Here is a 22,281-nt window from a genome sequence, read left to right as displayed (position 1 = left end):
GGGTCTGGAACTTCAATGTGTGGCACCAAGCTGACTGGGTCCTAAAAGACATAGTTGATAAACTAGGTCTGCATCAGGTGATGAAGGAACTGACAAGAGAGAGGAAAAAAACTTACTAGACCTCATCCTCACCTATCTCCCTGCTGAAGAAACAACTGTCGATTACAGTATTGGTGGGAGTGACCAATGCATAGACCTTGTTGCGACACAGACCTAACTTTGTTTTTATTTATTCATGACAGTATCATTGGCTACACCAGAATTTATTGCCCATCCCTAACTGTCAGTTAACAGTCAACCACATTGCTGTGGGTCTGGAGTCACATGTAGGCCAGACCAGGTGAGGATGGCAGATTCCTTCATTAAAGGAATTAGTGACCCAGATGGGTTTTTCCAACATGATGACGATGGGTTTCATCATCATCATTAGACTGTTAATTCTGGATTTTTATTGAATTCAAAATTCCTTCATCTGCTGTAGTGAGAGTCAAACTTAGGTTCCCAAAATATTACCTAGATTTCTGGATTAACAATACAGTAATAGTACCACTGGGCCTCCCCTTTGAACTTGCAGCTTGAACAGCGGGCTCGGTGTTTTGGTGAATTAATGGAATCTGAACCCCTTTCTAAAAATCTGAATTTGTTGTATTTAACATTTAATAGTTAAGATTTACCTGAAAGTTACACTTTAAATTCAGGGATTTAAAATGGAGATATGCAAACACTGTGGGATAGCTATAGTGAGTTAATTAAAGACATTAGTTCTATATGGATTTTCTGTAAATGGAGTCAGCTAAGCACTTCAACTAAATAAATACAGCAGCTCAGTCGACCTAGTATTGAGTACAGCTTGAACAGAGTTTTGGGAGTTTGGTGAGTTGAGGGAGTGAGCTGAGAAGGGGAGTGAACTGCTCCTCTTTATTAAAAAAATGTTGATTTTTACTCTTATCCTCCACTATCCAGTTTATAGGTACAGGAGAAGGAACTGATTAGTGAGTGAGTAATTCTGCTTTCTAATCGTAAACTCCAGTTTATAGTAAATCATTCAACAGTAAGAGTTTAGGTATGGCAGGAAAAATTGGCCAAGCACAGAGTCCATCATATGGAAAACACAGACACTTCACCTGACTCAGACAACCATATCTGCATCAAGAAAGAGAGGCTTCAGTCACTGTGGTGGATCAGTGAAGCAGAGAGCTACATGAATGGCACATTTATGGAGATGATAACAACTTAGGAACATGCAGGTAGAAGGGGAATAGGTAACAATTAAACAGTCCAAGAAAAGTGGGCAGACCATGCAGGCATCCATTGAAAAGAATTTGCTCACTAATTGATTTTCCATTCTGGATGCTGATGATGACAATGTATAAGTGCAGCAAGAACCAAATCTACAGCATCACAGGTGGATCAGCTTCACAAAGAGGGAAGGAAGACAAGTGGGAGAGCAATAGTGATAGGGGGCTCAGTGGTTAGGGGAATAAGCATGCATTCCAACAGCCAATGACATGATTTGCAAATGGTATAATGACTTCCTGGTGCTGAGGTCACGGATATCACCGAGCAGCTGCGGAATATATTTTTAACCTGAAATGTTGGGAATATGACCATGAAGTTCATGATTGAGCATTGAATCTGCTTCTGAAATGGAATGATCTCAAAAAGACAAAGTTTAAGGTTTGTACCTGAATACATGCAGCATTCACAACAAGACAGATGATCAAAAAATGCAAATTGAGATACATGGTTAAGATCCATTGCCATTATATAAACATGGTTGCATGGTGTCCTAACAGTATCATCAGCTTCCCGCACATCATGCTGCGACTACTGGGGTAGCACTGTGTAACAGCACTTGGACAGGCAAAGGAAAATAAGCATTAGCAGGATGCAGAAATGGAATGTTTTTGTTTAAAACAAAGTAACACTTCCATTTATAAATTTGTTTTGGAATGTCGATTTTTGCATTGTGTGCAATTGGATGCTGTGAAGGCAAGGAGGCAGATATTACTAATTTCATATTCAAATGAGTCCTTTATAAAGAGCCCAGCCAGAAAAGGGCTGTCTCAAATACCTCCTCTCTCATCCTCCTCTGTGTACCCTCTAGGCGATGGCTTAGTGGTACTATTGATCGGCTATTAATTTGGAAACCCAAGGAACTCAGGTTCAAATCCTGCCATCACAGATAGTGGAATTTGAATTCAATAAAAATCAGGGATTAAAAATCCAATGAGGACCATGTTGGGGGAAAATTGATCTGGTTCAATAATGCCTATTAGGGGAGGAAACTTCACACGGATGATCCCTGGAATGGTAGACCTAACATATGATGAATGTTCGAGGATCCTAGGATTGTATTTATTAGAGTTTAGAAGATTGAGGGGAGGTCTAATAGAAACTTACAAGATCATAGAAAGGGTGGATGCTGGGAAATTGTTTCCATCAGGCAGGGATATCAGGACCCGTGAGCACAGCCTTAGAATTAGAGGGGGTCAATTTAGAACCGAAATGAGGAGACATTTCTTCAGCAAGAGAGTGGTGGTCCTGTGGAAGTCATTGCCATGGAGCACTGTGGAGGCCAGGACGCTAAATGTCTTCAAGGCAGAGGTGATAAATTCTTAATCTTGCAAGGAATTAAGGGGAGAGTACGAGTAAGTGGCATTGAAATGCCCATTAGCCATGATTGAATGGCGGAGTGGATTCAATGAGCCGAATGGCCCTACTCCCACTCCTATTTCTTATGGTCTTAAGGTCTTACAGTTGCTACCTGGTCTGATCTACATAATCATTCCAGACCTTCATCATTATGGTTGATGCTTAACTCCTGTACTCAATAGAGGAGAAAGTGAGGTCTGCAGATGCTGGAGATCAGAGCTGGAAATGTGTTGCTGGAAAAGCGCAGCAGGTCAGGCAGCATCCAGGGAACAGGAGAATCGACGTTTCGGGCATAAGCCCTGAAGAAGGGCTTATGCCCGAAACGTCGATTCTCCTGTTCCCTGGATGCTGCCTGACCTGCTGCGCTTTTCCAGCAACACATTTCCAGCTCCTGTACTCAATACTCTGACCAATAAAAGAAAGCATACCAAACACCTTCTTCACTATCCTATCTATCTGCAACTCTACTTTCAAGGAGATATGAACCTGTACTCCAAGGTCCCTTTGTTCAGCAACACTTCCTAGCACTTTACCATTAAGTGTATAAGTCCTGCTAAGGTCTGTTTTCCCAAAATGTAGCATCTTGCATTTATCTAAATTAAACTCCATCTGCCACTCCTCAGCCCATTGGTCCATCTGATCAAGATCCCATTGTAATCTGAGGTAACCTTCTTCACTGTCCACACAACACCTCCAATTTTGGTGTCAAATACTGTAAGTTATTAGCCATCTCCTCAGTGGTCACTGTTATAGAGATCTTGTTTGCTGTGATGACTGAAATGCAGTTTACATAAAGGAATCCCACAGAAATGAAAACATCTTAACTCTCGTCAGGATTCTTGGCATTGTCCTTAATGATTCATTGCTTATGTTCACACACCAGCTGGATGCTGAGGGAGTAAAATCCCTTTTGGTTCCAATATAGGAAGAGTTGACATGTAGCACTGTAAAGAATGTCTATGACATAGGGGAGACCTCTGACTCAAGTGAAACTGTGAACTCACTCCATCAGTTTCTCCCAGACAAAAACAGAGGCTTCCCTTATGCAATAACGGATGGCAAACAGCGAGAGATGCAGATATGCTCACTCCAGGCTTCAAGGAGTTGGATGTTGAAAGGTTTATCACCATGACCACTTTAAAAACTGCTAGTAATGCAGTCCTTGCCTTCCACAGGCATTGGTGCTGGGACTGCAACTGTTTACAATATACATTAATGACTTGGAGGAAGGAAGCAAATGTACCATTGTCAAATTGGCAGATAATACAAAACTAGGTGGAAAATCAAGTTGCAAGAGAGATACAAACAATTAGGAAGAACAATGTTATTTTGTTACATTGAGAGAGATATTGATAGCTTAAGTAAGTGGGCAAATGGAGTATGATGTGGGAAAATATGAAGTTGTTCATTTTGGAAGAACGAAAGTACAATGTTATTTAAATGGAGAAAAATTGCAGAAAGCTACAACACAATGGGACTTGGGAGTACTTGTGCACAAAACACAGAAGCTGAAACTTTATTGCTGGAACAGCACAGCAGGTCAGGCAGCATCTAGGGAACAGAAGATTCGACGTTTCGGGCACATGCCCTTCTTCAGGAATGTGCCCGAAACGTCGAATCTTCTGTTCCCTAGATGCTGCCTGACCTGCTGTGCTGTTCCAGCAATAAAGTTTCAGCTTTGATCTCCAGCGTCTGCAGACCTCACTTTCTCCACAAAACACAGAAAGCTAACACACAGGTGCAGCAGGTAATCAGGAAGGTTAATGGGATGTTGGCCCTTATTTAAAGGGGGTTACTGTAACCGTACAAGGTGCTAATGAGACCTTATCTAGAGTACTATGAGCAGTTTTTGTTCCCTCATTTAAGGAAAGATATTAATTCTTTGGATGCAGCTCAGAGAAGTCTCACTGAGATGATCCCAGATTTGGAGGCATTGCCTTATAAGCAAAGGCAAACAGGTTGGGACTCAACTCACTGGAGTTCAGGTTCAGAAGAATGAAAGATGATTTCATTGAAATAGGATTCTTAAGGGGCTTGACAGGGTAAATGCTGAGAGCAGGTTTCCACTCATGGGAGAATTTAGCATCCGAGGGAGTAGTCTCAGAAGAAAGAGACATCAGTTTAAGACTAAAATGAGGATTCATACTTTCAAATAGTTGAGATTCTTTGGAAATTCTTGCTGCAAATAGATTACTCCTGTTCCTACTTCTAATGGTCTTATGGTCATCCATATCAAGATTAGTAAAGCTAGAAAGTAGGTTCTGAACTCTGGGGAGCTAAATTAGAATGCAGAAACTCCAAGATAATAATCTCTAGATTACTACCTAAACTATGGGAAAACTGGCATAAGGTAAATAAAATTGAGGGGTTACATGCATGGTTAAACATTGGTGTGGGTAGAATGAGGCTTGTGGGGTGCCATCACTAGTACTGGGACAGAAGACAACTGTTCTGTTGTGACGGGCTTCACTTGAACAGTACTAGGACCAGTATCCTGGCAAATAAAATAATTAGGGTTTTGGAGAAGACTGTAAACTAATTAGGTGTAGGGTTGGGAGAGGGGTAATGTAGGCTTACAAAGCAAGAGGATATGACAGCATTACAGTACAACTATTTCAATAATAATACTCAGAGTGGCACAGGAAAGAACAGTGTATGCAAACATGGAGAAACAACAGTGAAAAGGGTCAAAAGGGATAAAATGGTAAAATGGCAAGATTAATGGCTCTTTACTTAAATGTGTACAGCATTCAGACTAAATGGTTTAACAGCACAATTTGAGGTGAATGAATATTATCTGATAGCCACTACAGAGCTATAGTTACGAGATCAAAGCTGGGATCTAAATATTCAGTGATATGGGACTTTTTGGAAGGACAAACAGAAGGAAAGGGTGGTGGGAGAATTTTGTTTCAACAAGGAGATAAAAAAGGTATTTAAAAATGACAGCACATTAATCATGGGTGAGTTTGGGAATCATGGGAAAATCAAATTGGCAGAGATAGCAACAAGGAAGAATTCATTGTGTGTATTCAGAACAATTTCCTGAAATGAAATGTTGCGGATCTAACAAAAAATCAAGCAATTTTGTCTCTGGTAATGTGTAAGGAGGCAAGTTTAATAAATGATCTCAGTAAAAAATCCTTAGAAAATAGTACCAGTAAAATTTAACAACCAGTTTGAGAGTTAGAAACTCAAATCAGAAATGCTGTGCTAAACCTAAATAGGGGTAATCGCAAAAGAAATGAGAGGGCAGAGTTAGCTGGAAGGAATGAACTGGAAAAGGAAAGTAGCAGAAAAGAAAAAAGTTAATGACTCACAATAAAGATATATTACAGTGAAGAAGAAAGATCACCCAAATATGGGTTCAAATTAACTCAATTTTGCAAAAAATTTTCTTTCACACAATAGTACTGTGTGTCTTCACTAATGCTGTTCTAAATGGTGATAGAGATCATCACTATACATACTTTTCAATGCCAACCTATTATTGAAGTTAAGGTAATGGATCTATCGCTAGCTGGTTCTGTTTTTCAAACATTTTAAATGTTGGAACAGTTAACATGATCACAGTTTGAAGAAACAGTACCTATATTTAGTCTTTAGTAAAGGTATGGGCAAGAGGATTGCATATTATTGCACTTCTGTAAGAGCCTTCATGTTGCTATGACCTAGGCCAGATCTATGCATGGAATTGTTGGCATCTAATTCTATATCCTCAGCAATTTTAATGTTAACAATGTTACTCATAACAGATTAATATTTTCAATATTGTCATTGATCACCTTTCATTGGCTCAGAACAGTCTTGATGATCTCCTATTCTTAATAAAGCCAAAAAAGCTTTCCCCCTTACTATTACATTGTCTATTATCCTCTTTTCCAAAAATCTTTCAGCTGACTTAATAAAAAAAGGTAGAAAGATGAAAGCAAGGTGGTTCAAAAGTCACATTCAAAGGCAAATAAGGCATAAACAAAATGAAAACTATAGTGTATGCATAATCTACAAGAAACCTAAAACTAAGGGTTAATAAAGACGAAGGATGTTTCCGATATAATTGGCTGTAAGTCTGGAATCATGAAACGCTAATATTGCTGTTCTGAATAAGAGTTCTTCTTTATGTACCAAGTCATAGGACAGTTAAGAGATTGAGTTTATTTGCTGAAAGAGCAGCAAAATTTAATTTGCAAATCTCAACTAAAAATGTGGGCCTTGACCAAGGGCCACAACCCAATTCCATTGCAGGTATTTTAATTAGAAACCTTGGTGGGAGAGTTGACTGCAATCTGAAAGAATAAGCAAAGTAAAATATAGCTGTCAATTCCTGACACCTAAACAATGCTGCTTTGTGTAGCTTGACTGCGTTAATCAATAATCGTGAACCACTGTTAACAAAACTCCTCCAAATGTTTCTAAGTATTTTAGTGGAAAATAAGCTTCAAAGATGGACAGTAGTACCCAACATCTGATTTTAGTAATGTTGGCCACAGCATTGGTGCTTCCCCCCTGTGTGATTTATGCCTGCTCCTTCCTCCTGGCAGCAAAAAATGGGGGGTTATGGAAATGGATGGTGAGCTTCTGCATTTTGCTCCCATCCGAAATTTTCAAAGATCTCTGGAATTGGTCTAATTCGGCAAAAGATTTGATGCTTAGAAACCAGTTTACTCCCATCGCAATTAACAGGTCATTGTCATTGTAATTAATTAAAGAAAAATATACAATATTGGATGGTACTCTCTATCTCTGAAGCTTATTTTTGCCTACCCTTGCAGCATTCACACATCACACTTAATTCATGCACTTAACCTTTGACAGCAGCTGTCAAAAAGCTGTCAGAGACTTTCAATGGCAGAACCCAGCATCTGGCTGCTGTAAAGGGGGTGTTGCTTACCTTCCTCTGACAGTTATAACTAACAAAAGAATGGTCAGAATTGAATACAGGTCTGCATTTTACCAAAGGAGACATGAGCGGAATCGCACCCCAGAAATGCAGAACCAGTAACCTTTTTTTTTAGAAAAAAAGAGGTGCATTTTTTAACAACCAATGGAAATAATGGTTTTGAGTTTTACTGTAGCAACAAACTAAATCATCATAGACTCTTCATAACTTAGCAGGCAATTAATACATCAAACTGTAGAAGAAGTACTATAGCATCAACAAATTAACAATTCAAACAGGCCGTGCAAAATGTTTTACTTTACGCCAGATTTCTGACAGATATGTAGCATTAAAGAATAAGCCTCCAGTTAATCTCAAATCTTGTAGCAGGCTCATCTCTCTTTGCCACAGCAACTTAAATCTTCCGGTATCCTCTCAACATTCTACCACTCAGTCTGAGTAATATAAAATTAACTTTCACTAGCAAGGCCAATCTCACCAACTCCTCAGCATGCTATTCCTGATGGTCAAACCAAAAACCATACCTGCTCTCTTGCTTTCTGCCATTTCTCATTAGATTGCAAGTAAAATTTAAAACACTAGCAGCATGCTTGGGGAACATGTGGAATTCCACAGCAGGGGATACTCCTCAATGGTGGGATCTGCTGTTTGCTGGCAATGCAGTGGGCTATAAAAGAGACTCCTGTTCTGCATCCAAGTCAAATCTGACCTGCCCAACTCCATTTTCATTCACTTAACATTTCAAAGCACGACAGTGGCACTTAACAGTGACTTCATTTTTGTTTACATAAACATCAGCATTATTTGTTGAGGCTAATTTAGTCAGAGAGCCGAACATAATAGCATTATCTGTGGGACATGGCTGAACTTGTAGGCCTAGTTGGTCTTTCATGTTTGCACTGGAAAGATATTGTCCAAGATCGCTTTCAGCAAGGTCAATTGAAAAACTGTAGGTGAACTATGAGGACTCTGTCTGCCAACACCCTAAATTGGATCCATATTTGGACAGTACCGATGTCACCCTTTGGTCCTCAAATTTTCCTTCCTTGACTGACTGCTTCCAACAATTACTGACCTTAAGAATACCCAGGAGGTCAGGCCTTTTCCACTTCATCCTTCCATACTTCCAAACCCCCGACGCACCCCCCCCCCAACCCCACCCCACCGCATCCCCAACCTCCGTCTCCCCTTGGACCCCTGCTCCATTCCTTCATTCTGATACCGTCCACAGCCCCCACTCACTTCACCACTGACACACACACACAACCTCTGCTAATCCTGAGGCTTCGTGCAAGCTACCATTTTCCTACTGCCCTCACTTGTCTCAACATTTAAATAAGGAAAACACAAATACACAAGACTACGGAAACCATCATAGAACAATTGGAAACTGGGAGCTATGAAATTCTTTTGTATTGCTGACATTATCTCGATAGTAAGACATAAATACACAAAAGTTTTATGCTGAGGGCAAGTTAAAAACAGATTGTAAGAGTTTTTTTTCAAGACATAAAGAAGGTCAGGGAGAGACAAGAGTGGATATTAAACCACTGGAAAATGAGGCTGGAGAAGTAGTAATGGGGAACAAAGAAATGGCAGAGGAACTGAATAGGTACTTTGTATCAGTTTTCACACTGGAAGATACCAGCAGCATACCAGAACTTCAAGAAATTCAGGGGGCAGAGGGGAGTGAAGTGGGCATCACTAAGGAGAAAGTACTGGGGAAGCCAAAAGGTCTGAAGGTGGATAAATCACCTAAACCAGACGGACTACACACCAGAAGTCTGAAGGAGATAGCAGAGGCGATTGTGGAGACATTGGTGGTGATTTTCCAGGAATCACAGGAGTCAGGGATTGAGTCAGAGGACTGGAAAATGACAAAAACCCTGTTTAAGGAGGGAGGGAGACAGAAAACAGGAAGTTATAGGTTGGTAAGCTTGACATTGGTCATTGGTAAATATCCAGTATTACGAATGAGATTGCAGAGCACTTGGAAATGCATGGTAAATGAGGCTGAGTCAGCATGGGTTCATGAAGGGGAGGTGATGCCTGATAAATCTGTTAGAAATCTTGAAGGAGGTAATGAATAAGTTAGATAAAGTAGTGTCATTGGACATGGTCTGTCTGGATTTTCAGATGGCCTTTGACAAGGTGCCACACAGGAGGCTGATAAATAAAAGCCCATGGCATTATGGACAAGGTACTAGCATGCATAGAGGATTGGCTGACTGGTAGAAGGCAGAGAGTGGGGATAAAGGATTCTTTTTCAGGATGGGAGCCAGTAACTAGTGGAGTTCCGCATTGGTTAGTGTTGGGACAACTACTATTCACATATACATTAATGATCTGAACAAAGGAACTGAGGTATTGTTGCTAAATTTGCAGATAACACAAAGACATGTACAGGAACTGGTAGTGTTGAGGAGCCATGGAGACTGCAAAAGGACTTGGATAGGCTAGGAGACTGTGCAAGGAAATGGCAAATTGAATACAATGTTGAAAGTGTGAGATTATGCACTTGATATGGAAACGATTTTCTAAACGGGGAAAGGCTTTAGCAATCTGAAAACAGAGACTTGGGAATCCCAGTTCAGCATTCTCTTCAGGTTAATATGCAGGTTCAGCTGGCAGTTAGAAAGGCAAATACAATGGTTGTAGTCTTTTCAAAAGGAATGGAATACAAGAGCAGGGATGTACTGCAGAGGTTGTATAAGGTTCTGGTTAAACTGCATTTGGAATATTGTGAGTAGTTTTGGGTCCCATATCAAATGAGGGATGTGCTGGTATTGGAGGCAGTTCAGAGGAAGTTCACAAGAATGATTCTGAGACTGAAAGTCTTGATATACAAGGAGAGGTTGAGGACTCTGAGTCTGGATACAATAGGGTTTAGAGGCCTGGATAAAGTGGACGTGGAGAAGATGTTTCCACTAATAGAAGAGACTAGAAACCGAGGGCACAGTCTCAGAGTGAAGGGGCGGTACTTTAGAACTGAGATGAGGATGAATTTCTGTAGCCAGAGGGTAGTGAATCTGTGGAACTCATTGCTGCAGACAGTTACAGAAGCCAAGTCATTGAGTGTATTTAAGATAGAGATAGCTAGATTGATCAGTAAGGGGATCAGGGGTTATGGGAAGAAGGTAGGAGAATGGGGTAGAGAAACACATCAGCCATGATCAAACGGTGAAGCAGACAATGGGCTAAATGGCTGAATTCTGCTCCTAAATCTTATCGTTTAATCATTATTCATGACAATCAAATGTATTCCAATGGGAGGGTTAACATGTTAGTGATTTTGTCCCTGCATCTCAACCTGCTATTGAGAAAGCTAAATTTCACATTCTACTTAAACAAACTGACCAGGTGAACCTTATGGATATGAGTTCCCTGACTGGGGCTGCTAACCGTGTCCAATCTGGGAATACTGGCTGACAGATTATAAATAGGGTGTTCACTCTGAGAGCTGGCCCTCAGGAAGATGGATCAGTGTCAAGGACTCTCCATGTGCAAATAAAGGGTGACTTGATGGTGTGATACTGGCCTGTGTGGAGTTATTTCAGTGCCAATGAGAGAAGAGCGTGCTCCTGAAGAAATTCATTTGGAATAGTCATCTTTGAGTTGGAGTAAGTATTTCTGGCATCATGCCGTTATTTGGGAAGCTTGATTTGATCAATCCTGCTATCGATGACTGGGCTCAGTACGTGAAAAGAACTAGCTATTTTTTTCCAGCAAAATGACTTTGAGACAGATGAAAAGCAATGAGTAATTCTGTTGACAGATTGTGGACCTGCAGGCTTTTTGATTATTAGGAGCCTAACATTCCCTGAGGCAGCAGGTATTAAAACCTTTCAAGAATTGATTGATTAGTTAAGGAATAATAACAGGCTATCATTTACTAGCAGGGAATTTGAGTATTTCCTTAAGTTGAATGGTATTTGACATATAAGGTCAGATCCATACCATCCATCATCCAATGGTCTGGCAGAAAGATACCAATTGTCCCGGTTCCGATTTGATTCTAGAACCACCCCTCATGCAACTACATAGATAGCTCCAGCAGAGTTGCTCATGGGAAGAACACTCCACACTAGGTTAAATCTGATCTTCCTGGACCTGGTGGGGGAGGGCGAAATGGCATTAGGAAGGCCAATGCTGGACACGAGAATCCACTACGTGAGAGTAACATGTTACTTCAGAGGGCAAAGTTTGGTGTAGGATCCACAGGAATAGAGTTGCAGTAGATAGGAAGAAGGCATTTGGTATGCTTTCCTTTATTGATCAGAGTATTGAGTACAGGAGTTGGGAGGTCATGTTTTGTCTGTACAGGACATTGGTTAAGCCATTTTTGGATAATTGCATGCAATTCTGGTCTCCTTCCTATCAGAAGGATGTTGTGAAACTTGAAAGGGTTCAGAAAAGATTTATAAGGATGTTGCCAGGGTTGGAGGGTTTGAGCTATAGGGAGAGGCCGAATAGGCTGGGGCTATTTTCCCTGGAACATCAGAGGCTGAGGGCTAACCTAATAGAGGTTTATAAAATCATGAGGGGCATGGATAGGGTAAATAGGCCAAGTCTTTTCCCTCAGGTCAGGGAGTCCAGAACTAGAGGCCATAGGTTTAGGATGAGAGGGGAACGATATAAAAGAGACCTAAGGGGCAACTTTTTCACGCAGAGGGTGGGACATGTATGGAATGAGCTGCCAGAGGATGTGGTGGAGGCTGGTACAATTGCAACATTTAAAAGACATTTGGATGGATATATGATTAGGAAGGGTTTGGAGGGATATGGACCAGGTGCTGGCAGGTGGGACTAGATTGGGTTGGGATATCTGGTCAGTATGGATGAGTTGGACTGAAGGGTCTGTTTCTGTGCTGTACATCTCTATGACTCTATGACTCTATGAATGACCCTGCGTGGGTGACAGGCGTGTTCGACGTGCAGTGATGTATAAACTTCAGATCGGTGCGAAGGTTCTGAATAAGCATTTGGACCACATAAGCAGCAAACTCGCAAACGGTGTGGGAGTAAAACGTGCCCGACCCCGCGACTGCCTTTCCAACTGCTCCGGGATCCAATGGCTACCCCTCTCCACCCAGGGTTGAAGATATCTTGGAATCTGAGATGGACATGGCAGATGTCATCATCTCGACACCTCGGCTATCTGAAGATGAGAATGAATTTCTTCTGAGATGCTCTGGGTGCAAGAGGTTTGCTACTGTGTGTTACACACTGCACAATATCAGAGGCAAAGTTAAGGGAACATGATCCAGTGCTAAAACGCCCCAGGAATAACTACAAAAAAAAATGAATTGGCCTAATTCTTTGGACTCAGAGGGGGGATGTAGTGATTGGAACGAGGTCAGCAAGGTGGACCTCATTGAATATAAATTCCTTGCTTGGTGCTGTTAATCTGGTCCAATCAGAGAGCCGTGGCTGACTGATAAGAACAGAAGTGTCAGGGAGAGGTGGGTGCTGCAGGGAGTGGAGTGCATCATTTCTCCCTCCAACTCTATTTTGATTTAGTCCCTACCCTCCCCTTCACTGTTTTTGATCACACAGCACTGCCCTTTGATGTGAAGGGCAGTGTTTGTCACTGGCCACTCGGGTGTTTTCCTATCTTCCTGATGGTGGAATTTGAATAAAGATTCGTGCACTTTGTGTCTTTCACTGTGTCTCACACCTGCACACACACACCATGGGTGCTGGGGAAAAAATAAGCACTACCGCAATTAGGTGGTAGTGTGGGGGTTAATATAAAAAAAAGAAAAATATATATATATAACCAGGAGAGGAGAATTGCCCTAAAAAAAATTTAAAAATAAACAGAGGTGTCCCCTTTTTTGTGAAGGGGACTGCTTGTCACTGGCCACTCGGATGTTTTCCTATCTTCCTGGTGGTGGAAATTGAATAAAGATTCGTGCACTTTGTGTCTTTCACTGTGTCTCACACCTGCACACACACGGAAAAAAATAAGCACTATCGCGGTTAGGTGGTAGTGTGGGGGTTAAAAAAGAAAAAAAAAGAAAAAAATATATATATAAAAAATAAACAGGGCATTTGATTTAATCCCTGCTCAAAAGAAAAAAAAAGAACAGAAGTGTCAGGCATCCTGTTCACTCGATAGCTGGCTCTGAGGGAACTGGATCAGTGTCAAGAATACTCCACATGTAAATAAAGGGTGACGGGATATGATCCTCTGCGGAATTAGTTCATAAACTACCATTTTTCCTGCTCTTGCAGGCTCCACAAAATCACTCCCCACATTAAATCTCCAACTGTCCTGTCAGTGCTCTTCCTTCCCTTTGAAGACAGAACCAATTCTTACTGGCACCCTTTTGTTTTTCTCTCTCTATCTCTCTCTCTCCCCTTTCCCCACATTTCTGCGTCCATCTTCAAAGAGCAACAATATCTTTTCCTGTTTCAAGGTATGAGAACTGTTAATTGCTCTTTTCGATTTGGGTACCTTTCTCCATGACAACCAAAGCAGTTGGGACTGAATGCGGGCAGAGATTGATTCTCACCACCATCTCCCCACTCAATCGTGTTGTTCAACTTTCAGTTAATAGAGATATTTAAAACGTAATTGCCTTGTAAATCCCCACATTCACAGCATTGAGATTACCTCTATTCAATGTTGAACACAATGAACTTAGTTTAATTAAATTCTGGGAGCTGCATTATTGTTTTAGGTCGATGCAGTGGAAGCTGAGAAAGCTCACAAGCTGTCTTGTTCACAGTTCAAAGAACATCCTCCCATCTGAAATCGAGCCTCTGATTGATAGGTTTTTCTGAATAATTTGTTTAGAGGGCAGGTTCTTTAATTTACACCTTGTGATCAGTGACCCAGTATTGGCAGGGGCAGGTTTCCAAGGGGACAGTGTAGACTTTCGATTAGAAGTCTGCATTTTTTTGTTCATTGTAGAGTTTTAGCATTGTGCATTTATGTTCGACAGGATCCCACCCAGAAACCAGACTTGGCTTCCAGTCAGGCAGGGAGCACCATGAAAGTTGGTAGCTGCTTGATCCTTGATCCCAGCAAGGGAAAAGAGGGTGATCCAATCCCATAAATGGGAGGGGGTTCTTTAGATTGAGGAGTGGGTGTAATCCGAGAGAAGAACGTTAGATGTTAAAGCAATAAAGACCACAAGATGAGATGAAATAGGAACAGGAGTAGGCTGTCCGGCCACTCAAGCCTCTGACAATTCTCGACACCATTTTCCTGCCTTTTTACTGTAACTCCTGATTCCCCTACAGTTCAAGGATCTCTCTGCCTTAAATATACACAAGGAATCAGCCCCTCCATCTCTGTAGCAAGGAGCTCCAAAGACTCAAAACCCAATGAGAGAAGAAATTCCTCCTTATCCCAGTTTTAAACTGGTGCCCCTTTATTCCAAAATTATGTCCTCTGGTCCTAGACGCTCCCATGACAGATAAAATATCTTCAAAGAATTTACCCTGTCAAGCTGCTTTTGAATCTCATATGTTTCAAGTTGATCATCTCTCATTCTTCTAAACTCCAGTGAATAAAGTCCCAATCTGTTCAGACTTTGCTCATAAGACAATCCCTCCATGGTGAAGATTATCCTCATGATCCTTCTCTGAACTGAAATAATACTCTGAAATTCTCTGAAATAATATCTTTGCTTAAAGGGACCAAAACTGCTCACATTTCTCAATATGTGATCTCACCAGCACTTTGTATAGTTGCAGTAAGATTTCCCTACTCTTATGCTCCAACCTCTTGAAACATTGGCCAATGTTCCATTAGTCTTCCTGGTTACCTGCTGTACCAGGAAGCTGGCTTTCTTTGTTTTGTGTTGTAACTGTGTGTTGTAGCTAACTGGCACGTAAATAATACTCTTCTTTTGTTGTCATAGAATTCCTACAATGCAGAAAGAAGCCATTCAGCCCATCAAGTCTGCATTGACCGTCTGAAGAGCATCTCACCCAGATCCCCAACCTATCCCCATAACCTGTATTTTGACGATGGTCGACACACTTAGCCTACACATTCCTGAACACTATGGTCAATTTAGCATGGCTAATCCATCTAACCTGCATATCTTTCGATTTTAGGGGGAAACTGGAGCACCCGTAGAAAATCCACGCGGACTCAGGGACAATGTGCAAACTCCACGTACAGTCACCTGAGGCTGGAATTGAACCAAGGACCCAGGCACTGTGAGGCATTAGTGCTAACCATTATGCTACCCAAAACAAGCCCGTCCAAAATAAACAACTTTGCACTTTCCCATATGATATTTCATTTGACAACATTTTGCCCACTTACTGAACCTACCAATACCTGTCTGTAAACTGTTTTTTTTTCCTTCTTGCAACCTGCTTACCCATCTATTTTTGTTTCATCTGCAAATTTGGCTACAGTACATTCATTTCCTTCCTCCAAATCATTAATATATATTGTAAACAGTTACAGTCCCACCACTGGGTTATAGGTCACCAACCTGAAAAAGTAACCTTTATCCCGACTCGCTGTTTCTTGCCCATGAGCTGATTCTCTATCCATGCCGACATATATTATCTCCAACACTGGGCTCTTAACTTATGACTCCAGAGGATACATGCCTAAGACAGTATTACACTTTCCCACATTTTACTCCATTTGTCATTTATTTGTCCACTAATTGAACTTGTCTATATCCTTTTGTAGCTCCTTATAACGAGAATCCAAAGAAAGTATATTTCTGTTAGGGTGAAAGGAAAGGCTGATAGGTACAGGGAATGCTGGATGACTAAAGAAATTGAGAATTTGGTTAAGAAAAAGAAGGAAGTATATGTAAGGTGAATATGAAGGAAGTATATGTAAGGATAGATCGAGTGAATCCTTAGAAGAGTATAAAGGAAGTAGGAGTATATGTAAGAGGGAAATCAGGAGGGCAAAAAGGGGACATGAGATAGCTTTGGCAAATAGAATTAAGGAGAATCCAAAGAGTTTTTACAAATACATAAAGGACAAAAGGGTAACTAGGGAGAGAATAGGGCCCCTCAAAGATCAGCAAGGGGGCCTTTGTGTGGAGCTGCAGAAAATGGGGGAGATACTACATGAGTATTTTGCATCAGTATTTACTGTGGAAAAGGATATGAAAGATACAGACTGCAGCGAAATAGATGGTGACATCTTGCAAAATGTCCATATTACAGAGGTGTAAGTGCTGGATGCCTTGAAATGCATAAAGGTGGATAAATCCCCAGGACCTGATCAGGTATAACCTAGAACTCTGTGGGAAGCTAGAGAAGTGATTGCTGGGCCTTTTGCTGAGATATTTGTATTATCGATAGTCACAGGTGAGGTGACAGAAGACTGGAGGTTGGCTATCGTGGTGCCACTATTTAAGAAGGGTGGTAAGGACAAACCAGGGAACTATAGAGTAGTGAGCCTGACCTCGGTGGTGGGCAAGTTGTTGGAGGGAATCATGAGGGTCAGGATGTACATGTATGTGGAAGGGCAAGGACTGATTCGGGATAGTCAACATGGCTTTGTGTGTGAGAAATCATGTCTCACAAACTTGATTGAGTTTTTTGAAGAAGATTGATAGGGCAGAGCGGTAGATGTGATCTATATGGACTTCAGTAAGGCATTCAACAAGGTTCCCTATGGGAGACTGATTAGCAAGGTTAGATCTCACGGAATACAGGGAGAACTAGCCATTTGGATACAGAACTGGCTCAAAGGTAGAAGATAAAGGAGTGGTGGTGGAGGGTTGTTTTTCAGACTGGAGGCCTGTGACCAGTGGAGTGCCACAAGGATCAGTGCTGGGTCCTCTACTTTTTGTCATTTACATAAGTGATTTGGATGCGAGTATAAGAGGTTAGTAAGTTTGCAGATGACACCAAAATTGGAGGTGTAGTGGACAGCGAAGAGGGTTACCTCAGATTACAACAGGATCTTGACCAGATGGGCCAATGGGCTGAGAAGTGGCAGATGGAGTTTAATTCAGATAAATGCTAAGTGCTGCATTTTGGGAAAGCAAATCTTAGCAGGACTTATACACATAATGGTAAGGTCCTAGGGAGTGTTGCTGAACAAAGAGACCTTGGAGTGCAGGTTCATAGCTCCTTGAAAGTGGCATTGCAGATAGATAGGATAGTGAAGAAAGCGTTTGGTATGCTTTCTTTTATTGGTCAGAGTATTGAGTATAGGAGTTAGGAGGTCATGTTGCGGGTGTACAGGACATTGGTTAGGCCACTGTTGGAATATTGCGTGCAATTCTGGTCTCCTTCCTATCGGAAAGATGTTGTGAAACTTGAAAGGGTTCAGAAAAGATTTACAAGGATGTTGCCAGGATTGGAGGATTTGAGCTATAGGGAGAGGCTGAACAGGCTGGGGCTGCTTTCCCTGTAGCATCGGAGGCTGAGAGGTGACCTTATAGGATGTTTACAAAATTATGAGGGGTATGGATAGGGTAAATAGGCAAAGTCTTTTCGCTGGGGTTGGGGAGTCCAGAAGTAGAGTGCATAGGTTTAGGGTGAGAGGGGAAAGATATAAAAGAGACCTAGAGGACAACTCTTTTTCACACAGAGGGTGGTACGTGTATGGAATGAGCTTCCAGAGGAAGTGGTGGAGGCTGGTACAATTGCAACATTTAAGAAGCATTTGGATGGGTATATGAATAGGAAGGGTTTGGAGGGATATGGGACAGGTGCTGGCAGGTGGGACTAGATTGGGTTGGGATATCTGGTCGGCATGGACGGGTTGGACCGAAGGGTCTGTTTCCATGCTGTACATCTTTATGACTCTATGACTCTATTACGAACGTTCCAAAGCTCCAAACTATCTTTGTGTCATCAGCAAATTTGGCTGCTTTATTTTCAGTCCATTCATCCAAATCATTTTAATGAATTGTAAAGAGTTAAGGTCTCAGCATGGATACATGTGACACACTACTCATGACATCCTGCCAGCCTTAAATAGATCCATTTATTCCTACATTCTGCTTCCTGTTAGCAATGATTTGGAGATGCCGGTGTTGGACTGGGGTGTACAAAGTTTGCAAGCTATTCTCCTATCATGCAAATATGGTTCCCCAAACCATGAATGTGAGGTGATGCACTTTGGAAGAAGTAACAAGACAAGGGAGTACACAATGAATGGCAGGACATCAGGAAGCTCAAAGGAACAGAGAGATCTTGGTGTGTTTTCTATAAATCACTAACCCTATTGCATGGTAGTTAAGAAGGCATATGGGACACTTGCCTTTATTAGCCAAAGCATAGATTATAAGAGCAGGGAATCATGTTGCAGTTGTACATAACATTGGCTAGGCCTTAGCTGGAGTGTGTGCAGTTCTGGTCACTGCACTATAAGAAGGATGTGACTGTGCTGGAGGGGGTACAGGAGACATCCGATATTGCTTGGGATTTAGCATCTTAAGAGAAGCTGGATAGGCTTGGGTTGTTTTCTTTGCTGCTCAGAAGTTTCACGAGGGAACTGACAGAAGTGTGTAAGATTATTAGAGGCATGGACAGGGTGGATATAAAGCAGCTGTTGTCTTTAATTGAAGGGTCACTACCAAGGGGCACACTTATAGTGAAAGGCAAGAGATTTAGAGAGAACTTGAGGAAAAATGTTTTCACCCAGAGAGTGGTAGAAATCTGGAATGTACTTCCTGGGAAAGTTGTTGAGGCAGGTAACCTCACACCTTTCACAAAATTCTTCGATGAGCACTTAAGTGTTATAATATGCAAGACTATGGGCCTAGTGCTGGAAAGTGGGTCTAGTGTAGATTTAGTGTGTTTTGACAGTACAGCCTCAATGGGCCAAAGGGCCTCTTCTGTACAGTATGATTCCATGAGCTTACTTTCTGCAAGTATATATGACGTGAAAATTATTTGCCTTCTGAAAATCCTGGTACAATATACCCTCTGGTTCCCCTTTATTTACAGCATAAATTGCTTCATCGAGTACTCAAATAAGTTAATTAAACATGATTTTCCTTCGACAAAATCATGTTGCCTCTGCCAATTATGTTGAACTTATCCAAGTGCTCAGTTACATTGTCTTTAGTAAAAATTTCTAACATTTTCCCTATGACAGATGTTAAGCTAACTTGTCTGTAGTTTCCTGGTTTCTGACTCCTTCCCTTTTTGAATACAGGAGTTACATTAACTATTTTCCAACCTAAAGGAACCTTTCACAAATCTAATGAGTTCTGGAAAATCAAAACCAACACATCAACTATTTCACTGGCTGCTTCTATTATGAGCCTAGGATAAAATCAATCAGGACCTGGGGACTTGTCAACTCCCAGTTCTAACAATTTATTCTACACTCCTTCCCCGGTAATTGTAAGTTTTTTGAGTTGTTCCTTTCCCTTCAATTCCTGATTTACAGCTATTTCCAGGATGCTACTTATGTCCTCTCTAGTGAAGACCAGCACAAAATATCCATTCAATTCATCTGCCATCTCTTCATCCTCCATTACTTGTCCCGCAGACTTATTTTCTACAGGACTAAAACTTACTTTTTAAACTATTTTTTGAATATCTGAAGAAACTTTTCTGATTTGTTTTTATATATTTTTTGCTAACATTCCCTTGGATGCAAAATTTCCTTCCTTAAAATTTTAGGAATTCTGTTCAGTCTTCTATTCCCTGCAACATGATTCCCTGCTCTTATAATCTATGCTTTGGCTAATAAAGGCAAGTGTCCCATATGCCTTCTTAACTACCATCCGATAGGGTTAGTGATTTATAGAAAACACACCAAGATCTCTCTGTTCCTTTGAGCTTCCTGATGTCCTGCCATTCATTGTGTACTCCCTTGACTTGTTACTTCTTCCAAAGTGCATCACCTCACATTCATGGTTTGGGGTACCATATTTGCATGATAGGAAAATAGCTTGCCACCTTTTTTTGAGATGTAACCATGGTGATAGTAATAGGTAAACTTAGGTTGCCCAAGCTCCAAGCTAATTTAAAAAAGAGGCGCACAGCCTGAATACATTCTTTTGTTTGCAATGCATATGAATGTATGTCACTTCTAGCAACTTTATATGTCCCATGTTATGTACCCAACTCAAAGCTAACAGAAGACATTTTGTTTTGGACTTTGCAAATGATGGCTAGTTGAGTGTAGTCTGCTGTTAAGAATAATCAATGGAATACGTTTGATTCAAACAACCAATCACTGGGACCTATAGCCAACATACCTGGAATAGCACTGGCACTGACATTCATACATTCATACACTCACATTCAATTGTTGCTCAATTGTAGAGTGGGCAGAATGTCATCTTGGACTGATGGCTGGTCAGCGGACAATTTCACTCACATAACCAATTCATAGCAGCAGCATGAAACAACTTGCTGAACTTCGGATTCTCACTTTGAGATACGTTTCCTTGAAGAGTAAATTTGAGATACTTTTCAGGTTTAAAATGATGACCTTTGGCTCACATGCAAGTTTTTATCGTATAAAGTGACCAATTACCTGATCAGAATAAATATTATAATCTAATTTATTTCTGTGTCAACCTTGCCAAGTGAGCAAAAGGCTAGGGCTCTGTTTACAAGATTGTTGATATCTATGTCTTTGAAATATGCTTGGGGTAGAAGGTTAGAGCTCATCCCATCAAAGTACATCTCCACTGGAAATGAATATAAATGTTAGCAAGCCCTTGCCCCTCCAGTGCAATGCTAAATACATGGGCTGTAGATTGGCTGATCTACAGCTGTTAACAGTGAAGTGGTGCACATTCAGCTCTTTGTCTGCTCCAAACTCACTGTTCATAAAGCTATTGAACTTGTCCATCCTGTTGCTATATCCTAAAAACATTCGTCTCCTGTTCTTAGACAGAATTGGAAGTATCTATAGCCCAAATGTTACAATCTCCAATCAACCCCAAAGGTCACTCTGCACAGGACTAATTTATGAATCAGCTTATGAAGAAGAGCCTTAAGGATTGATGTCAAGGAAAATAGAAAAATGTCATGGCATTGTGATACTTACATCTTTGCCTAGTACTCTTAGCTCAAACTGGGTTTCTCTGAAGTTCACCTTGGTTATTCGTGGCCTGTTACCAAACAGAGAACCTTTTAAGTTCAAAATCAAACAAGTGAAACAAAAAAAAATCAGAATATACTTAAGATTACCTACCAGAAATACTTTCCAACTTGGATTTTGTTCTTGTAAACAACAATCCCAATTGGCGTTAATCCTAAAAAATACTCCGTCTGGTTTTCGCCCTAGAATTTAATAAGATATTAATAGAGATTATTTTAAAATATTCAAATCATCTGTATATCTCCTGTTTGGATTGTTGTTGTCCTGCTGTAGGTTTTAGCTGCATATATACATATAAGTTAATGCTGTTGGGTTAAACTCAGAAGTCTGTCTCCAAATGCTTTCATAACCTTGTGTTGTATGACTTTATGATGTATGTTCTTCCACTAATTAAAGATAGCACAAGTTTATAATTAACCAACCTCAGTGAGTTGAAACTTAAGAATATGAGATGCCAGGGCAGGACAAGTTGAATATAAAATAACTATAGAATAAATCTGTTATTATTAGCTCATTGTTTCCATTACCTGTGCTATGCTATCCATAACTTGTGTACTTAGTATGCATTCCCACAAGTAAATGATATCATGATAGTTAACAGTATTTGAACAGCAGGAAGGAAAAGAGATACTGTCACTAGAGAAATGAAAACTATGTTAGACATAGCAGGAGTAGATCATTGTGCAATATCAACCTTTGTTAGGGT

General features: G+C 40.8%; 1 protein-coding gene across 5 annotated transcripts in view; it reads right to left on the bottom strand.

Annotated features, from left to right (window-relative positions):
- The window catches only part of epb41l4a (erythrocyte membrane protein band 4.1 like 4A), a 303,990-nt gene that overhangs the window by 99,960 nt on the left and 181,749 nt on the right, over positions 1–22,281 (bottom strand). For all 5 annotated transcript variants that reach the window (XR_015760856.1, XR_015760851.1, XR_015760853.1 and 2 more), the window contains exons 9-10: positions 21,669–21,757; positions 21,522–21,585 (exon numbers count right to left, since the gene is read on the bottom strand). Coding sequence is in view for 2 of the 5 variants with exons in the window: in XM_043710600.2 (XP_043566535.2) it covers positions 21,522–21,585; positions 21,669–21,757 (153 nt within the window). In the remaining 3 variants the exon portion in view is untranslated. The remainder of the gene's footprint in view (positions 1–21,521; positions 21,586–21,668; positions 21,758–22,281) is intronic.

The sequence above is a fragment of the Chiloscyllium plagiosum genome, unplaced genomic scaffold (assembly GCF_037043375.1).
Source record: "Chiloscyllium plagiosum isolate Xiang-an unplaced genomic scaffold, Cpla_swu_hap1 HiC_scaffold_2, whole genome shotgun sequence".
Lineage (NCBI taxonomy): Eukaryota > Metazoa > Chordata > Chondrichthyes > Orectolobiformes > Hemiscylliidae > Chiloscyllium > Chiloscyllium plagiosum.
This window is presented reverse-complemented; position numbering and strand designations above follow the sequence as displayed.